At 36.6% G+C, this 18104-nt stretch overlaps 1 protein-coding gene across 1 annotated transcript; it reads left to right on the forward strand.

Moving 5' to 3' along the window:
• Positions 1-7971: 7971 nt before the first annotated feature.
• LOC122093277 (IQ domain-containing protein IQM3-like) lies at positions 7972-12041 on the forward strand. Its single transcript, XM_042663561.1, has 9 exons — positions 7972-8440; positions 8555-8669; positions 8824-8889; positions 9019-9107; positions 9371-9458; positions 9614-9751; positions 9851-9943; positions 10639-10740; positions 10889-12041. Exons 1-9 carry the CDS (start codon positions 8091-8093, stop codon positions 11414-11416), a joined length of 1569 nt encoding a protein of 522 aa, XP_042519495.1. The 5' UTR covers positions 7972-8090; the 3' UTR covers positions 11417-12041.
• The last annotated feature ends 6063 nt before the right edge of the window (positions 12042-18104 follow it).

The raw sequence follows: 18104 nt of genomic DNA on the forward strand, positions 1-18104 counted from the left end.
AGTATCACTCACTTGATGTTCTGTAGGTTTCCTTTATGTTTACTATCCTGTGGTTTTCTGTTTTATCTATTCTGAGTTGCAGAAGGAACCTCTGCCCTTAAAATTTAGTTGAACATTCCCTTATTTTTTTTTTTTTTTTTTTTTTTTTATTTTTTTTTTTTATCATTGATCTTTGGACCTATTATAATGACACTGAGTTCTTTAGACATCTTGGATGATATCGATGGATGAATTTTTTTATTTTATTTTGGACATGTCTTTTGTAATATGGTGTATTAAGTTTTAATTTGGAATTTACATTGGATGCTATATTTTGGATGATATATGCATGAATGTTTGATGTTGATGTAGTTTAGAACATTAGATGCAGGTATACAGGTAATAATCTCTCAAATTACACGAGTATACTGCCTTTTTTTTTGTTTCTTTTTTTTGAAAACTACACGTTTAATACTCGTACTATTTGTTTTCGTCCGTTTGACGTTTCCTGTTTTTTTTACCATTTTGTTGACCGTATCGTTCATCATTTTTATTTATTTAAAACCCGTATCGTACATCTCTGTTTTTTTGCCATTCCCGTTTTAACTAACAGTGGTCCCAACACACTCTATAAAACATACCTAGAAAACCATCTGGACCCAGGGTGCCTTCCGAATCAAGGTCCCAAACCGCTCTTTTAACTTTAGCATCAACAGGCATCGAATCCAACCTCCATCTGCCAAGGTCCTCCAACACTGAAGGAATACTATCCAAAAAATTCAGGTGCTCCGTTGTAGGAGTGGATTTATGGAAATTTTCATAAAAACCACTGACAAAATCTTCCAACTGTGACTTATCAGAGATAATCTACCCATCACCATCTTTCAGAGATCTAATGGAGTTTTTCATTCTTCGCACTTTTTTTGAGTCGTGGAAGAACTTCGAGCATCTATCACCCTCTAATCTCCAATGAGATTGAGATTTTTCTGCCCAGAGCTTATCAAAATTCTCCATCGCTTTTAAATAGCGAGTTTTTGCATCAGCTTCGCGACTAAAGGTTTGGTCATTCATTCCATTAGCATTGATCTCAAATTGCACCTCCTTCAGCCCTTTCAGAGCATCGTCCATTTCCAAATTAATATTTGAAAAAAAATTTCTAGCCCACACCCTGATCGCACCTTTCAATCTCTTGATTTTTTGGCTGAACACATAGATGGCGGAGCCACTCACCCATTCACCCTAAGAATCCCGCACATCCTAGAGAAAATACTCATTCTCTATCTAGAATCTCTGGAACCAAAAAGGATAGTTTACCGGCCTGATTATGGCCTCCGACTCCACCAACAAAGGGGCATGATCAGAAGCACCACTGGTCAAAACCTTTTGATGGCATTCCTAGAACATTGGAAACCAAGAATCATTGCAGAAGCTCCTATCCAGAACCACTACGATGTTCCCCCTTCTTTTATTATTTGTTCAGGTAAATTTGCGCCCTTGAGAGGGAACCTGGATAAGAAAACACCTATCCACTATAGCGCCGAACTCTACTGCAGAGCCCATGTTGAATGATCCCGGACCTCTTTTTTCATGAGAAAAGAGAGTAGCGTTGAAATCTCCCATCACCATCCAAAGCAGACCTTGACCAGGCCAAGAGGCAGCCAAGTTTGCCCACAGCTCCCTTCTCTCAACCCTGAGGCACTTCGCATGAACCACGGATAGGAAAAAAGCTTTCTACTGCCAAAATACCTTTATAAATATATGTTGGTCTGACATACTAGTCACCAACGGTTTACATAAACCTCTTCTCCAAACAACCCATAGGTTCGGAACCTTGTTAGTTCTATAATTGTGAATAAAATCAGCATCAAAGCCATGCTAACTAAAGAAAATTCTTGGAAATTGCTACACCTCCAACACCGGCTAGCAATACAAACGATATCCAAAGAATTTTCCCTAACTAATTTTCCTAAGGCCAATCAAGCAGCCTTCTTCTTCATCCCTCTGATGTTCCAATAGAGAACTAACATAATTACATTTTTTGAAGATCAATTCTATTAGACTTTTTACAAGTCTGCTCTTGGGAAGCACCTAACTTCCCTTTCTAGTGCCTGCTAATGTCCAAGCCCTTCTCCTTCTCACTAACCAGCTGATCCACCTGAAGTATATCCTCATGGTGATCCCATGATACCCCATCAATATGTTGATGAAGATTTCGATGGGATGTCACCAAAGAAGACTGATGACTTGCCCCTACCTGTGCCACGGCCCCTAATCGCATAATGCATAGCCATCACACTTTCTCTTTCCTACCCCCAGCTCTCCTCAAAAGAATCCGATGGCCTACACTCTTCCTTTTCATCCTGCTCAGAGGATTCATAGCAACTCCCATGGTCCAACCTGCAACCCGAACTAGCTGCCGACCCAATGTGATGATCTGGTTCTGAGTTGTAAGATCCATTAGAGTTCCCATCCAAACCATTATTTGACTGAGCGACCAAATTTTGCTCAAAAGGAATGACAACAGCGATATTGCCTCTCCCCATCGCATTTTCCATATTAGACATCATATTCTCCTTAGATTGAGGAATATCTAAGGGAATAACGACTCCATCTAAGGCAGGACTCTTTCCCTGATTGGAAACGAGATTATCTGCACCTCAGCTCCATCCTCAACTGATCTTCTCCCTGAAGCACCGGTCCTATCCATGGTCACCGCCTCTAAGGCACCACTGACCTCCAAAGCCACCACCTCCTACTTGAGCGTCTGCCACCTTCTTTTCTTTGCAACCTTGGATTACATGGCCTATCGTATGGTAGAAACTACACTTATTAATCTCATCTTTGTAGATGATTTTTTGTTTGAACCAATACAGCTCACCAGACCCAGGCTGCCTTCTTTCAACGAGAATTTCATCCAACCTCTTGGATCCACCTTCTCGACCTGAACTCTCGCAAAGCTTCCCATAGCAGAAGACCGAGTTCTGCAATCCAGAGTGACAGGCCTTCCCACCCCTTTTTCCATGGATAACAGGATCTTCTTATGCCAGTACTCTAGTGGTAGGTCTGAAAACCTGATCCACACAAATTTTATCAGTTTGTGAATAGCATGGACATCAAAGTCTGTCTTCCACCTTTGAAACCGACTAATCTGGTTCTTAAATTTTATGATATTTCTTCTCCAAATAGTATTCATATCTCCTTCAAGCTCAAATTGAAACAAAATAAAGCCCTTCCCCATTGGAGACAATGAAACCTCCCTATCAATGCAAACTTAAAACTATCTAGACGCTCCTCGTAGGCATCTTGGGGTATGACGATCTTAGTATACGATCCAGCTTGGATGGGCTCAGGAAGCAAATCCACATCCAGCATGACATTTCTGACCACAGTAGCAAAAGACTTATTCTGAGGATTCGGTCTCCCACTCCCAACATTCTTCTCACCACTAGTATCACCAATCACCTTTGGAACACCCTCAGATTGGACAGCCTCCTTCGGAAGGGGTTTCCAAAAGTCAGTTAGATGTAGTTGACGACCTCTCTCCCGCGTTCGTCCACCTCTAGGATCATGTTCAGTGATCAAGGACCTGTCCACAACACCACCCTCGCTCTCCCCCATGTTCATCTTCTCATTTGATCTTTATCCGAAAACAATTATTATCTTTTGCGAGACAAACATATATCTAATACTAATATACAGTTAATTAATACAAAATATCAAATTTGACCGACTAGTTAGCTTTCTTATTTTAAGTGGGTAAATGTCAAGGATAGTTTTTAATTATATGAAATTTATCTTCAAATTATAAGGTTGGGTAACCGAACATTCTTATTAAAAGGGTATAACCAAATGGACCAACTCGTTACCATCTTTATCTAGTTTAATAAATACATGGGCCTATATTGGCCAGTTAGGTTTACATCTAATATTATATATAGAAGGCCAGGTAAGCAATATGTTGATTGTGGGGCCTAAAGTTGATTACAGGATCAAATGGTTTGTCTTGTTTTTTTCAGATTTATGATCTGAAGGAGGAGGTTCTCTTTAGAAAAACCAAATCAAAAGTACAAGTTGATTGGAATTATTGAAGGAATACCTAGGTTTAAAAGAAAAGAAAAAGTTGCTATGCGAAGTTTGAGAATCTCTTGTTCCATGAAATTTTGTCTCTAATCTCATTTTGTTTTTTCTCTACCTTTAAACTATACTCTACGAGTAAGCATTATATATATATATATATATATATATAATATTTTGAGGAGCTGATTCAAGATTTACTCAAACAACTATTCAACAAAAAATGAGAGTTTTGGTTTCGGCTCATCAGGATAGTGCCGGGCAGGTGAAAGGGAGAATTTTGCTTTTGTGGATCACTTGGATAAATGCAATAATTCATGAAAAAATGGTATTCGATAGTTATAGTTGATTAATACACGATCTATACAATAAATTTTTATGCGAAATTTGAGAGTTTTTGATGATGTGATGATATAATGGGACCCTATTTTTATTAATAAACACTCTTTATTTTCTAATTCATAAATTTTGATCTCATTAATCATAAGACGATATTGATGGTCAAGGATAAAAGATTCTCCCTTCATCATGGGAGAAAGAAAACTCAGTCTAATTATGTGAATACATATCTTTATATAAATTGACTTTTGATGCATCATGCATATAGGGTTTGCTTGGGGTCATTATTTTTTTCTTAGCATTTAGGGAAATAATTTTTTTTAAAAGATTGAAAAGGAAATTTTAGAAGTAATTTGATAAAAAGGAAGAAATCTGATTCTTTTGTTTTTTAGGTTATTCTTTTTTTTTTTTTAGGTTATTCTTTCTTGCTGACTCGTGCCACATGTCTCGAATTCATGACTAATCTCTTGCAAGAGGCTAGAGTTTATTTTTGGTAAAAGGGTATTGATAGGTTGTATGTTAAATTTTAAAATGTTTATTATTTCCTTCTAAGAATTATAGTATTGATTATTATAATTAAAAATAAATGGTGTGTTTTGTCTTTTTACTTATTTTATTGATTAATTTTTTATTATTATATTGAAATAAATTGAGATGTTCTAATTTTTTTTTCTATATTTTAATCAATAAAGAGACTCCACGTGGTCCTAAAGTTCCAAGGTTAAAAACATCCAAAGATTATCATAGATGGTTTCTTGATTGGAAATGAGAAAGGACCCTTTGTATTTTCTCTTTGAGAGCAGTGATACTGATCCGTACACTTATCAAGTAGCAACATCAGATAAATCATGGTTTTTGGAAAAAAAAAAATCATTGAGGTAGGTTGCACTCCCTAAAGTTAACTTAAGTAAGTAGCTCCAATCAACTGTGTTAACAATTGTCTTTATTTGATTAAATAATATCAAAGGTGATGTGCATTGATAACTCTTTTGTTCTTAATGTTTGACACCGTCTAAACATAATTAAGCCGAAAGTGAATAGAGGTGGATTCGTGGGGAGGAAGATGCAATAAAGAATAGAATAGAGAAAAAGACAAAGCGAGGGAGAGAGTGGCCTTGGAATTATAGTGAAATGGTAGAAAAGGGAACAAGGAAAGGGAGCTGAAGAGGCAGAAGATGGGAGAGAGAGAGAGAGAGAGAGGGATGGGGCAGGGATTTGCTACATTGATTTATTTAAAATGAATATTACTTCAGTCTCCATAGAAACGAATATAAATAAATGTTATATTATATATTTAAATATACAAAGGCAGACTAGACTGGGCTAAGACATAGGCCTCAGCCCTAGCTGGCCTGACCTTGTGCTTGAAATCCTAAACCAGACCCGATCAATGAGCTGAAAAAACAGCCGAGGCCACGCTTGGGCTCGGACTCGGACTCGGTCTCAATCGGTTTCATGAGGAAGGTGAAAATGACTCTGCCCGTGGCTACTTATTGCTAAGGAGTGTGTACGATTATCATGAATTTCTTTTTTTTTTTTTAGTGTATGTTTTCTGTAATAGTGTAATGAGCAATGAGGTGCAGTAAATATTAGACAGCAAAGAGGATTTGGGCACATATTTCAAATTGCTTTTAACCACTTAATGCTCATTGTCCCAATGGAATGGCTATAAACAAAACACATCATAAATGTTTCAAATTGCTCCTAACCATGATGCACACGGGGAACTCAACCAAAAGATGGGAGCGTGGAAATCGGTACTTCCAGAATCCAGACGTCGCATTACCTATATAAGTCTCATGAAGCACGATAAGCTCATGGTGATAGATAGGATCCCATTGAAGTCAAAAATTCAATTATTGTTTATAGGCAATATTTGCCTTTCTCGTCCCTTCCTAGTTGTCTCCTACATTTGGCTTTTTTTGGTATTGAACTCACAATGCCGAATAGGCTGGCTACCGACAATTTCAACCTGCTCCACTCCAACTACAGTTTAGGATTTTGACACCCCAAAGTCTTCACATAAAAATAGATTCTACCTTGGAAAGGTCTAGGAACCAGTTCAGGATTTTGACGCCCAAAGTCTTCGCATAAAAATAGATTCTACCTTGGAAAGGGCTAGGAAACAGTTCAGGATTTTGACGCCCAAAGTCTTCACATAAAAATAGATTCTACCTGGGAAAGGGCTAGGAAGGGGCATGGCCGGTGGACTTTGGAGAGTGGGAATATTCTCTCTTATTTATGTTAATTTTTTTTTTGCGTTTGATAACATCCTAAAAAAAAGTTTCCAAAGTCTTTTCTTTCTATGGAAAAAAAAAAAGAATAAACGTTTAGGTGCATTTATGATGTGTTTTGTTTTGTTTTTACTTTTTTCTAATAAAAAAAAAAAGAAAAAAAAGAAAAAAAATGAGAACTAACGGAATGACAAAAAGTAGTTCCATCATTTCAATTTTGTTTCTTAAAAAAAAAAAAACATTTTGACACAAAAATTGAAATTTTCATTTTTTACACGAAACATCATTTCTAGAACAGAAATGTTACCGAACACAACCTTAACAAAAATGAAGGAATTATAATCCATAATATTAAGTAATAAGTTATTGCTATAATAAACCTAAAAAGGATTCAGATCCTCTCCAACCACTAAGGTGTTTTGACACGAAACATCGTTTATGAAACAAAAACATTATCAAACACAGCCTTAACAAAAATGAAGAAATTATAATGCATAATATTAAGTAACAAGTTATTGCCATAATAAAACTAAAAAGGATTTAGATTCTCTCCAACCACTAGGATATTTCAACATGCCATTCAACGGCAAGGAGGACTTGGCTAAGTATACGTCCAAACACATGGGGACACATCTGTAGGTCCTCCCAACCCTTAGAAGCCCGTTAGGCGTCCTAATGACTAGAAAGAATCTGAGTCATAAAAATATAATTATCAGTATATAAAAAATAAAATAGAAAATTACTATCACTACCTTATATTAACCTATTATATTTACTCAAATTTTTCTATCTTCAATTTCATTTCTGATTCTCCCAAAAATATAAAGTTTCAACCCTCTCTTCTTACTTAAAATTCCCATATTACCCTCTTTGTCCAGGTAAACCCATCGTCCCTAATCAGCTCCCCATCTTGTTATATGGATGAAATTAGAAAAAAAGTGTTGAAGGATAGGGGAGTTTGGTAGAAAGTTTGAGTATAACGTAGTCAATGCCAAGTAAGCACGTACCGACAAACTCTACAATTTGGTATTTTCAATGAAAAGGGGAAAGTGATAGAAAATTGACAATTTTACTTGGACCAGAGGCGGCTGGGTCGTCCGCGTTGTCCATATATGTAAATTTCAAAGTAAAGAAGCGGAACACGCTGAGCCAGAAGCCTCTCAAGAGGGTACTGACTCTGCACGGAAGTGGGACCCATAACCCTTCATCATCCCCAACAAACCAACAAATACCAAAATAGCCATTTATTAAAAAAAAAAAGAAAAACAAAATTTTTCAAGGACCAACGAAAATTAACTAAAGCGGACGAAATTTAGCTATAATAAGGGAAGAAGATGATAGTGAAGATACTAATTTGAAGAGTTTTAACGCAAAGGCAAAGCCAAAGCCAAGAACAGAGTTCTGTGCTCTGTTTCTTCCCTCCTTCTGAATTTGTAGATAGAGAGAGAGAGAGAGAGTTTGCGGATGCAAGTTGAAACTACAGCTCTTGGGGGCTTCGATTTGCAGTCGGAACCCTCGTGCACGTTCTCTACGACCTGTTCTCAAGAATATGACAACCCTGGATGGGCTCTTCGTTCGAATTCCAACCTAGACTTGACTGCTATGGAGGATTCTCTTGAGAACAAGAGCTCTAGAACGTCCTCCATTGTGTATCCTGACTCAGAGTCGAACTCAGTAGGTTCGCCGGATACCGTCAATGGTTTTGGGGATCCGAGCTCTAAGTTGACGGCAGCAGTGAAGGTGCAGAAAATCTACAGGAGTTACCGCACCCGGCGTAGGTTAGCGGATACTGCCGTGGTCGCCGAAGAGCTTTGGTAGGTCACCTTTCCCGCCTTATCACTTTTATAGGGGAAAGTGAAAACTCCTCTCTCTCTCTCTCTCTCCCCTTGATTTTAATTTCCTCTGATCATTGAAAATTTGAAATGAAGGTGGCAAGCGATCGACTTCGCTCGTTTGAATCATAGTACGATTTCATTCTTCAATTTCTCGAAACCAGAAACAGCAGCTGCTCGATGGAATCGTATCAGACTGAATGCTTCAAAGGTATGCTTAATCGCTTCTCTGTAATATATATTTTTTTTTAATTGAAAATAACTACTTTGGTTGATTGTCTTGTACCATTTTTTTTTCATGGGAACGAAATAAATGTTTTCCCTCCCCTTTTGAGCTAATCAATTACGTAATTAACCGTCAGCAGGTTGGGAAGGGTTTATCCAAAGACGCCAATGCCCAGAAATTAGCTTTTCAACACTGGATTGAAGCTGTAATTTTTCCCCCCTTCTTTAACCTCCACCTTTGAATTTTTCTTTTTTAATCATGCTAATGAACCTGATGATCTTTATTGAATTTGCCTTTGCATCTTGACAAGAGATTTGCTTTCTTTTGGGTGTAGATTGATCCGCGACACCGTTATGGGCATAATTTGCACATATATTATGAAGAATGGTGTAAATCACATGGTGGCCAGCCATTCTTCTACTGGTTAGTAATTTTTTTCTTTATAATTGTTGATATATTGTTATTTATTATGTTTAGCAAGGAAGAGGTAAAAATACTTGTGGCATTTAGGAATTTAGGAGTTGAAGAGTCATGATTTTGGCCCAACTCATTGAAAACAATGATATGTTGATTATTAACCTGCTAATTACAGTATAAAAATTATTTGTCCCCTATACCGTGCAGTATGGATTGTGATATGAGATAAAGCTTCCAAGACTCAAATGGCTTGTATTCTTTTTGAGCAGGTTGGACATTGGAGAAGGGAAAGAGGTTGATCTTAAAAAGTGCTCGAGGTCTAAGCTTAAACAGCAATGCATTAAATATCTTGGACCTGTATGATTTCTATCTTGAATGAAGTTTATTTTAGATTCTCATTTGAAAATTAATTAGATTGCATACTTAATTCAATTGTTAACTTTTTGCAATGAGTGTGAACTTAATTGCCCCCCTTTTTTTTTTTTTTTTTTTTCTGTAATCTGACTCTTCAGCAAGAGAGAGAGCACTATGAGTACATCATAATTGAGGGAAAAGTCATACACAAACAAACTGAACAGCTTCTTAATACATGTGAAGGGGGGAAATGGATTTTCGTTATGAGTACTTCTAAGAAATTCTATGCTGGTGAGGTAAGAGCTGAAATGAATGCTAGAACTGTTGGTTTGTTTATTTTCCATTTATAACTCCTAATTATCATTCGTGCCTATATATTTTGTCATACCATCCAGAAAAAAAAGGGGTCTTTTCATCATTCAAGCTTCTTAGCAGGAGGGGCTACTTTAGCAGCTGGAAGACTTGTTGTAGAAGATGGAGTGCTTAAGGTGAAGTTGTTATGGAGTTTATGATTATAAAATTGCTTTTTAATCTGTATAGAATTCCACAGGAATACATGAGTGTTTTAGAATAGCTGGGTGAAGTATTGGTAGCATAGGGACGTGATTCAGTTATCAAACCTAAATTGGGATTAGAGCTTTGGGATTTTTTATTGCTTCATTTCAGTTTTAGTTTTACATGATCAAATTTGACTACTTGTTTCTGACAAAAAAAAAAAAAAAAGGGGGGGGGGGGGTGTGTCTGGCAGATAAACATTATGTAGGATCACATAGATATCCATTCTTAGCTTTAGACAGATATGTAATTCATGTCGAAATGCCACATCTGCTTGGTCATGAACACTTAGATATCCATACTTGACTTCAGATAGTATGATCCATGTCTGAATGCCACATCTACTCAGTAACGGAATAGCTTGCATATCTGCAGAAGTCGCCGAGTCCCTTCTTGGAACTCAGACTTCCTACCGTACGAAAGTCATGATCTTCTATGGCCTATGGGGCTGATGGGTGCCCATTGTCAGTTGTGAAACCCCATTTGTTTCCTCAGGGGGTATTCTGAAAGGGTCTTTTATGTGCCCACATACATGCATGTCACTCAAGACATGACCAGATATATTTGATTTCTTATACAAGAGATGGCTGTTTCTGCTTCTGATTCTTGGGTGCTTCCTCATTCGCAGACTATCTCAGCATATAGTGGACATTACCGTCCAACAGAAGATATTCTTGACAGCTTCCTATCTTTTCTCGAGGACAATGGAGTTGACCTTGATAAAGTTCAGGTGTGTAATCCAGTGCAGCTTTCATTGGTCTTGCAGATTATCAACCTAGGATTCTATTATAGTAATTTGTGAATTGTTTGTCAGTACCAACATTCACCTGCTATTATTGCATTTCTATTGTCTTAGTCTGAATTGATTTGTTACCCAGATATACTCTGCTACTGAGGACTACGAAAATTATGATGACCGTAAATCATCTCATGAGAGTACAGTTGAAGTACCAAAATTACTTGAACCTCCTGAACTTGAAAATCCCAGTGAAGTTGAGAAAGATCGACCATTGAAACCAGATGAAATTATTCAAATTGAACCAATAGAAGATGATGAGGCCCAAAAAAGTGGTAGTTATAGAAGGACTTTATCTGGTGGTCTCCAGAGTCCAAGAGCTGATGTACCACAGACAGCAATATTGCAAAGGATCAATTCTAAGAAGGCAGCAAGTTCATATCAATTGGGGCATCAACTTTCATTGAAATGGTCGACAGGAGCAGGTCCAAGAATTGGGTGCATTGCAGATTATCCTCTGGAATTAAGGGTACAAGCACGGGAAATTGTGAGCCTCTCCCCTAGGTTTCTGTCCACCCCATCAAGTTATAACCAGTCTCGTCATCTTGTTTCACATAAATCCTGTCCCATATCCAATATTTGTAATGGTGATAGGACCTCCGCCGCCTAGCCAAACTATTATACGTTTCCTTGCATTCCTTAATTTTGCTTCCTCTCGTTTTTTCGTTCTTATTTTGGAAAGGTTATATCTGTTTTCTTACAACTTAGCATTCCTTTCTTCTTCTTGAGATGCTTTCAACCTTCACCCCATTTAAATTCCTTCTCTTTCTCTACCATGGTATGTAGATTGACCCCTTTTACCTTTTCTGCTCCCTTTTATTTTGTTTTTCTATTTATTAAATTAAATTTTGGAGGAAATTGACTGGCTAAAAAGTCTCTCATTTTGAAGTTCATGGTGTTGAAGGAACAGATGCTTTAAACAAAGCCCTACAATTAATGGTATGATCAAATGTTTATGCTACCCATTAGTTCATTTCTCCTCACCCTTCATGATGCTGTAAACAAAGCCCTGCAATTATTTGTGTGATCAAATATTTTGCTTACCCATTGGTTCATTTTGTATTCACTTTGAAGAATACGATCAAAGTATTGGGAGCATATCCTTCATCAACATTTGATTCGTTAATCCGTGTACGACTTCATGCACATATTATCTCCATGTCGAGTGCACCACCTGCTATGGAGTTATATACCTTGTTCTTCAACTCAATTCAGCTGCATTCTGTTTCTTTCTTCATGCTCTTGTCCTTATTTTCTCACATTGGCTGTTTCAGTCTACATCACTACCTCAAATATACCTGTTCGCATGATGTGAGCAGAAGCATATTGGGTAGTAATGGTCAAATTTTTCTTCGCTGTTCTTCCAAGAGCCAAGTCTGTGGGTCTTGCAACCTTCCAAGAGGCAATCCCAAATTACCTTATCGGGCTGTAGACCCATATATCCACAACATGGTTGTCAAGGCATCGCCTAGGCGAAGACTAGGCGTCCAAGCGGTTTTCCTAGAGTCTTAAGTAAATACTTTTATATTTGTTATTTCATTTACTTAAGATATTATTCATAAATAAGCAAATGCCCCCTATTTGAATCCAATAAAAATAGTTTAAAAATCAAATTCCAAAAGGATAAAAGTCAACCCACCAGTCCAAGAAGAAAAACTTGATTTTGGTTATAAGGGTGATTTTCAACTTTTAAATGCTGGAGTTCTTCTCAATTATGAAAATTTTATAAATTTTATCATGTTAAAACATTGTTAAAAACCAAAAGTCCAGTAAAATAATTTTTTGTTTTGATATCCATAAAATTATTTTCATTCAGATGATTTTAACAGTATTCGCGCATTTAAAAATAAGTTTGACCGGAGTATAACTTTGTCATTACAACTCAGATTTAAATAATCTAAGATTTGTTGGAAAATCGGTTTTATATTATAACTGATACAAAAAGTCTCATGTAAAAATAATATCATTTGACTAGTCAAACTTATTATAAAACCAGAGCATTTCTCTAAATTTTGATTTTTTATAACTTAATATGATTTAATGTTAATTTTTTTATGATTTAATACGGTTAAATGTTGATTTTTAATGACTTGATGTTGCTTAATCTTGATTTTTTATGATACAAGGTATATATAGCTTACTAAATAATGTTAAAAAATAAGAAAAATAAAAAATAACAATTGGTCGCCTTGTTCGCCTCAATGTATGTGCCTTTTCACCTAAGTGCTTAGAGAACCTTCCACCGCCTTGATTCATCCTGGCGCCATGACAACTATGATTCACAATCAGATAATATATCAAGAAATATGTTGTTAATGAGTGAGATCCCAACTCATTGCATCTCACAGAAGATCTCTAAAGCTTCCCTTCCAAATCTATGCTGGGCGTACCCAACAAGAATGAGGCTCTATGACATTGCTCTTGGAAGGCAGATTAAGGGTTACGATTCTTCCATTCAAGCATTATTTGACGAAGAAGCTCTGTGGATTTTCCAAAATGACCCTGTACCCTGTTTCAGATGCACAAATATGGACTCCATGAGAAAATATAGGGATAGTTTTGAATCCAAATTCTTAACCATTAATTGATCTTCACATGCATTAGGGCAAAATGCGCAAAGAATTTAGAGTTGACTCTTCGTATCACAAGTGCAGAACCTCCGAAGGAGTATGAACACGCTTCTCTATGAAAATGAATGGGTTCCTTCATTCAACATTTATGGGAGAACTTGAGGAGCAAAATTAATCCTCATACACTAGGGTTCAAAATCTTAGAACCCATTTGATTTTGTTTTCCGAGATGTGTTTTTTGGTTTTTTTGTGCTCTAAAAGAAGAAAAAAAAAACCCAAAAACCGTTTGATTTTTCTGTTTCTTTTTACTTGTTTTTCAAAATAGAAATAGAAATTTATGCATGTTTCTGTGTCTAGAAACAATAATGGAGAAACAAGTCAAACTTATTTTTTTGTTTCTAGAAACAAGTGTGAGGGACAAAAATTATGAAAACCCCAATACTTCACTCGAACTACCCACCTCAACCTATTGTTGAAACTTCTCACGATCCACTCCATCATAGTTGTGTGAGGCTCACGGTTCCGAACTACTTTCATCCTTTGAAGCTCATCTCTATAAAGCAGACTTGCAACTCACGTTCTGGCCTAATCTCACAAAGAAGATAAAGTGCAGGTTGAGACAGAGAGGCTATTACTAGCATGCCCAGCCCCTAATTTTCCCTTGATCTTCTCTAGACTTCAAACGCTAGGGAGTTATCGGACATCAAAACTTGGGTTTGTCAGATGATAACAGAGAAAGAGCGTAGGCACTCTTCTCACAATCATCGCTTGGTCTGCGGTAGGAATGAGAGTGATGTGGGAGATTGGCAGAGAGGGCAGTCTTCACATCCTAATCAGGTATTTCTTGAGTTTTGTTCTTCATCTTCCCTTTTTTTGGTATTTCTTCTTTGGCTCAAGTCTATTCAATGGTTATTAGATGCCGAGGAAATCTTCTACCTTCAGAAACCCAGACATAGTTTTATCAGTGATGGTGATAGAAATTGTTTCATGATCATGAGGTGACTAGAGAGAACCTTAGGCAGCACAAAATTGAGTATGCCATTGATGCTCATGGGAATCAAGTGCTTTATGTTCCTGCAATGGCTGGAGAGTTGCTAATTGCCTTAGAGACATATATACTACTTTCAATCCTTTAGATCCCTCTTTTGTTGAGTCTTTTCTCTCCTGCTGTGTTACAATCTATGAATCTCTCATTATGTGGTTGGCCATCAAAGCAGGAAATTTAGAGAAGCTTTGTTTAGTATTGGGGCACTTAAAACCCCTAGGTGTGATGGATTTCAGGCTTATTTTTACCATCAATATTGGGAAGTTCTCAAATTTAATGTTTTTAATTTTGTTGAGGAGTTATTTATACTTGGACTCTTCCATTTAGAGTTAACCATACTCTTATATCCATAATCCCCATAAAACCTTCGATTGTCTCGGTGGAAAAACATTAGTTTGTGTAATTTCTCTAATAAATAATTACCCAAATTTTGGGAAAGAGATTGCGACCACCATCAAATCTGTATATCTCTCAGTGGTTGACAAATTGACAATAATATTATTACAGTTCAAAAGATTTTCTTTTATTTTTTCTTGCACAAGAAAGGTAAAATAGGATATATAACTGTAAAATTAGATACGTCTATGGCGTATGATAAGCTAGAATGGGGATCATTAGAGCAATCTTTTAGATTTGCGGACCAAGTCCTCATACGAGAACGGTGGTGTTTGATTTACACTTGGACTCCATTTAATCTCTCTTCTTTTAATTGGTTTTTATTTTGAGTGGAGTCAAAGTGTAAATCAAACACCATACGAGAATCATTCTAGTACGAGGACTTGATCCACGCTCTGATCTTGTGGGCCATTTGACTTGTGTTTCTTATTCAATTAACCTGGAGGACAGCTGTTTTGAGAATATTGAATCTTCTCAGGGGATTCGGTAAAGTTGTCCTTTTAAGTCCTTGTATATCTGTGATGGAGATTCTATCTAGGTTTTTTTTTTTTTTTTTGTAACGATTCTATCTAGGTTGTTTGGAGTGTATAGAAACCTCAACTTGTTTAATGTATTAATATTGTCAGATATGATCCGGAGGTCTCCTATCTATTGTGTCTTGATGATACTTGTATATTTTGTGAAGGAACTAAAAAGTATGCTATGACGATCAAAGTTGTTTCCGAACTGTTTTCAATTCTGTATGAGCAACGTATTAATCTTCATAAGAGTGGGGTTTGTTTTAGTAGAAATGTGTCTATTGAAACTAATATAATTATTTGCAATCCTATTTAATTAGGATAAGGCTGAGTTATTGTTGTCATTGTTGTTGAGAGTTAAACATATGACTAGTGCGGCTTTATATCTTAGAACGAATCTTTTTCATCCTAAATCTAAATCTAAATCTTTTGGGTTGCAAACGATTATTTTGATCATGTAAAAAATCGCCCCACCTCTTGGAAAGTTCATCTGCTTACACATGCTTAGGCATGTTGTGCTTATACAATTTGTTTTGTCTTTGGTCCCAACCTATTGGATTAATTTTTTTTTTTATTTCCTAAGAAAGTTTGTACTAAGTTAGATTCAAACAGTTCCAGGTTTTGTTATGTCAAATTTGGTGACAAGAAATGTGCTAATTATGTATCTTGGCAAAAGGTTTTGTACCCCTAAATGTTAAGGTGCCTTAGAGCTTCGGGACTTAGCCACCCATAAAAAGGCCTTGTTAATTAAACTCGTGTGGAGATTTTATAAATGATAACCAAAGTTTACGACTTCCTTCACTTGACCACCAGGTCATAACATTTGTATCTTACCATTGGACCAGGCACGCCCCTTATTGTTTTTATCTCTTGTGTCTGCTATTCTAGAAGTTCGGTTACATTCTAATACTTCGAAGTTCGTTACATGCTAATCCTTCTTCTGATCATTGGTTCTATTTGGCTTCTAACTCAAGCCAGTGAACCTACCAAAGTGGCTATGTTGATCATCAATAAGACCTAAAATATGTTTCCCTTTTCCAATAATATGTCTTTGTGTTGTGCTAAATTATGAAAATTTACGTAGAAGCTAGAAATCCATCCTAAGTTGAAAATTTTCAGGTGGAAAGTTTTATAAGAGGGTCTGCCTTGTAAATGATTAGCAAAATGGGGAAAGGTGGATGATTCTTTTATGTTATGTGGTAATAGCACAGTCTCTTTGGCACTTTGTTCTTTTATTTCGATTTTTCCATAAGGCTTTTGGCTATAGGAGTTTTCGACTAAGGACTGAATTTTGAGTCAAAATGGTTTTTCAGGGTTCTTGGCTATTACTTGCTATTTTATTTTGATTTGAAACCAAATTATTTTGACATGCTAAGCCCAATCCTCTTGGAGTTATACAAAATATTTCTGGGTTGATTAATGACTTTACTCACGCACACTTGAGGGGAGGGAGGATGATAGGAAAAAGGGGGAGGGGACATGAGTCGATCCTTAGACCATCCACACTCCTGGCACTTGCTCTTCAAGCATAGGCTGCAATCAGTGCGCTATGCACTGGATCCACATCTCCTTTTCCATGTAGCTCCTTTGGAGTATAATCTTAATCCTAAATGTTCTATTGTTACCTTAGACACTATTGACATGCCCACCAAGAGTTCTCCTATGATTATATTTGTTGGTAGCTTTAATTCCTCCAAAAATGAGGTTGGGATGGACTATGTTCATCTTATATCAAAGGTAGTTTATCTCCGTAGGTTTTGATATTAGAGATGAGCTCGAGATAAGAGCCAGGGGTTCTTCTTCAAGGAGTCGAAGCATTTTTACAGTTGGAAACCAGGGGTCCTTCGTCAAGGACTCAAAGCATTTTTACAATTGGAAACCAGTCAATAGAGGCATGGCATGGAAAGATTGATTAAGTAGTTTTATTTTTTTAATGAATTTGTATATATTCAACAAGTGCAAAAAACATCAATCCCCCATAAGGAGATGAAAGAATGGACAGAGGCTAGGGGAAATACAAGCAAAATCCCGAAAACGAGAAAGAAAATACAGCACAATCAAAGAAATGATTTAGACATCATCCAACGAAGATCTAAAGATAAGTACCAAAAGGACACGATATGAAGAATCCTCTGAGAGGATCGAAGAGGCACAACTCAATAGTAAGTTTGGAATTTATTTTTTTAATGAATTTGTATATATTCAACAACTGCAAAAAACATCCATCCCCAATAAGGAGATGAAAGAATGGACAGAGGCTAGGGGAAATACAAGCAAAATCCCGAAAACGAGAAAGAAAATACAGCACAATCAAAGAAATGATTTAGACATCATCCAACGAAGATCTAAAGATAAGTACCAAAAGGACACGATATGAAGAATCCTTTGAGAGGATCGAAGAGGCACAACTCAATAGTAAGTTTGGAATTTATTTTTTTAATGAATTTGTATATATTCAACAAGTGCAAAAAACATCCATCCCCAATAAGGAGATGAAAGAATGGACAAAGGCTAGGGGAAATACAAGCAAAATCCCGAAAACGAGAAAGAAAATACAGCACAATCAAAGAAATGATTTAGACATCATCCAACGAAGATCTAAAGATAAGTACCAAAAGGACACGATATGAAGAATCCTCTTAGAGGATCGAAGAGGCACAACTCAATAGTAAGTTTGGAACAAACTTCAAAGATGATGGATTCCAAAATCTGATCTTTGGATGTAGAGTTGCCTGTCAAAGCTTGATATTGTGCTTTTTCCATTTATGT

The sequence above is a fragment of the Macadamia integrifolia genome, chromosome 11 (genome assembly GCF_013358625.1).
Source record: "Macadamia integrifolia cultivar HAES 741 chromosome 11, SCU_Mint_v3, whole genome shotgun sequence".
NCBI classification, from domain to species: domain Eukaryota; kingdom Viridiplantae; phylum Streptophyta; class Magnoliopsida; order Proteales; family Proteaceae; genus Macadamia; species Macadamia integrifolia.

Bases quoted from the DNA above. Each gene is read 5' to 3' on its own strand.
- LOC122093277 (XM_042663561.1), top strand. From the start codon at position 8,091: ATGCAAGTTGAAACTACAGCTCTTGGGGGCTTCGATTTGCAGTCGGAA. The intron at 8,441-8,554 runs GTAGGTCACCTT...TTTGAAATGAAG, and splicing joins GTGGTCGCCGAAGAGCTTTG to GTGGCAAGCGATCGACTTCG. The intron at 9,752-9,850 runs GTAAGAGCTGAA...CATACCATCCAG, and splicing joins AGAAATTCTATGCTGGTGAG to AAAAAAAAGGGGTCTTTTCA.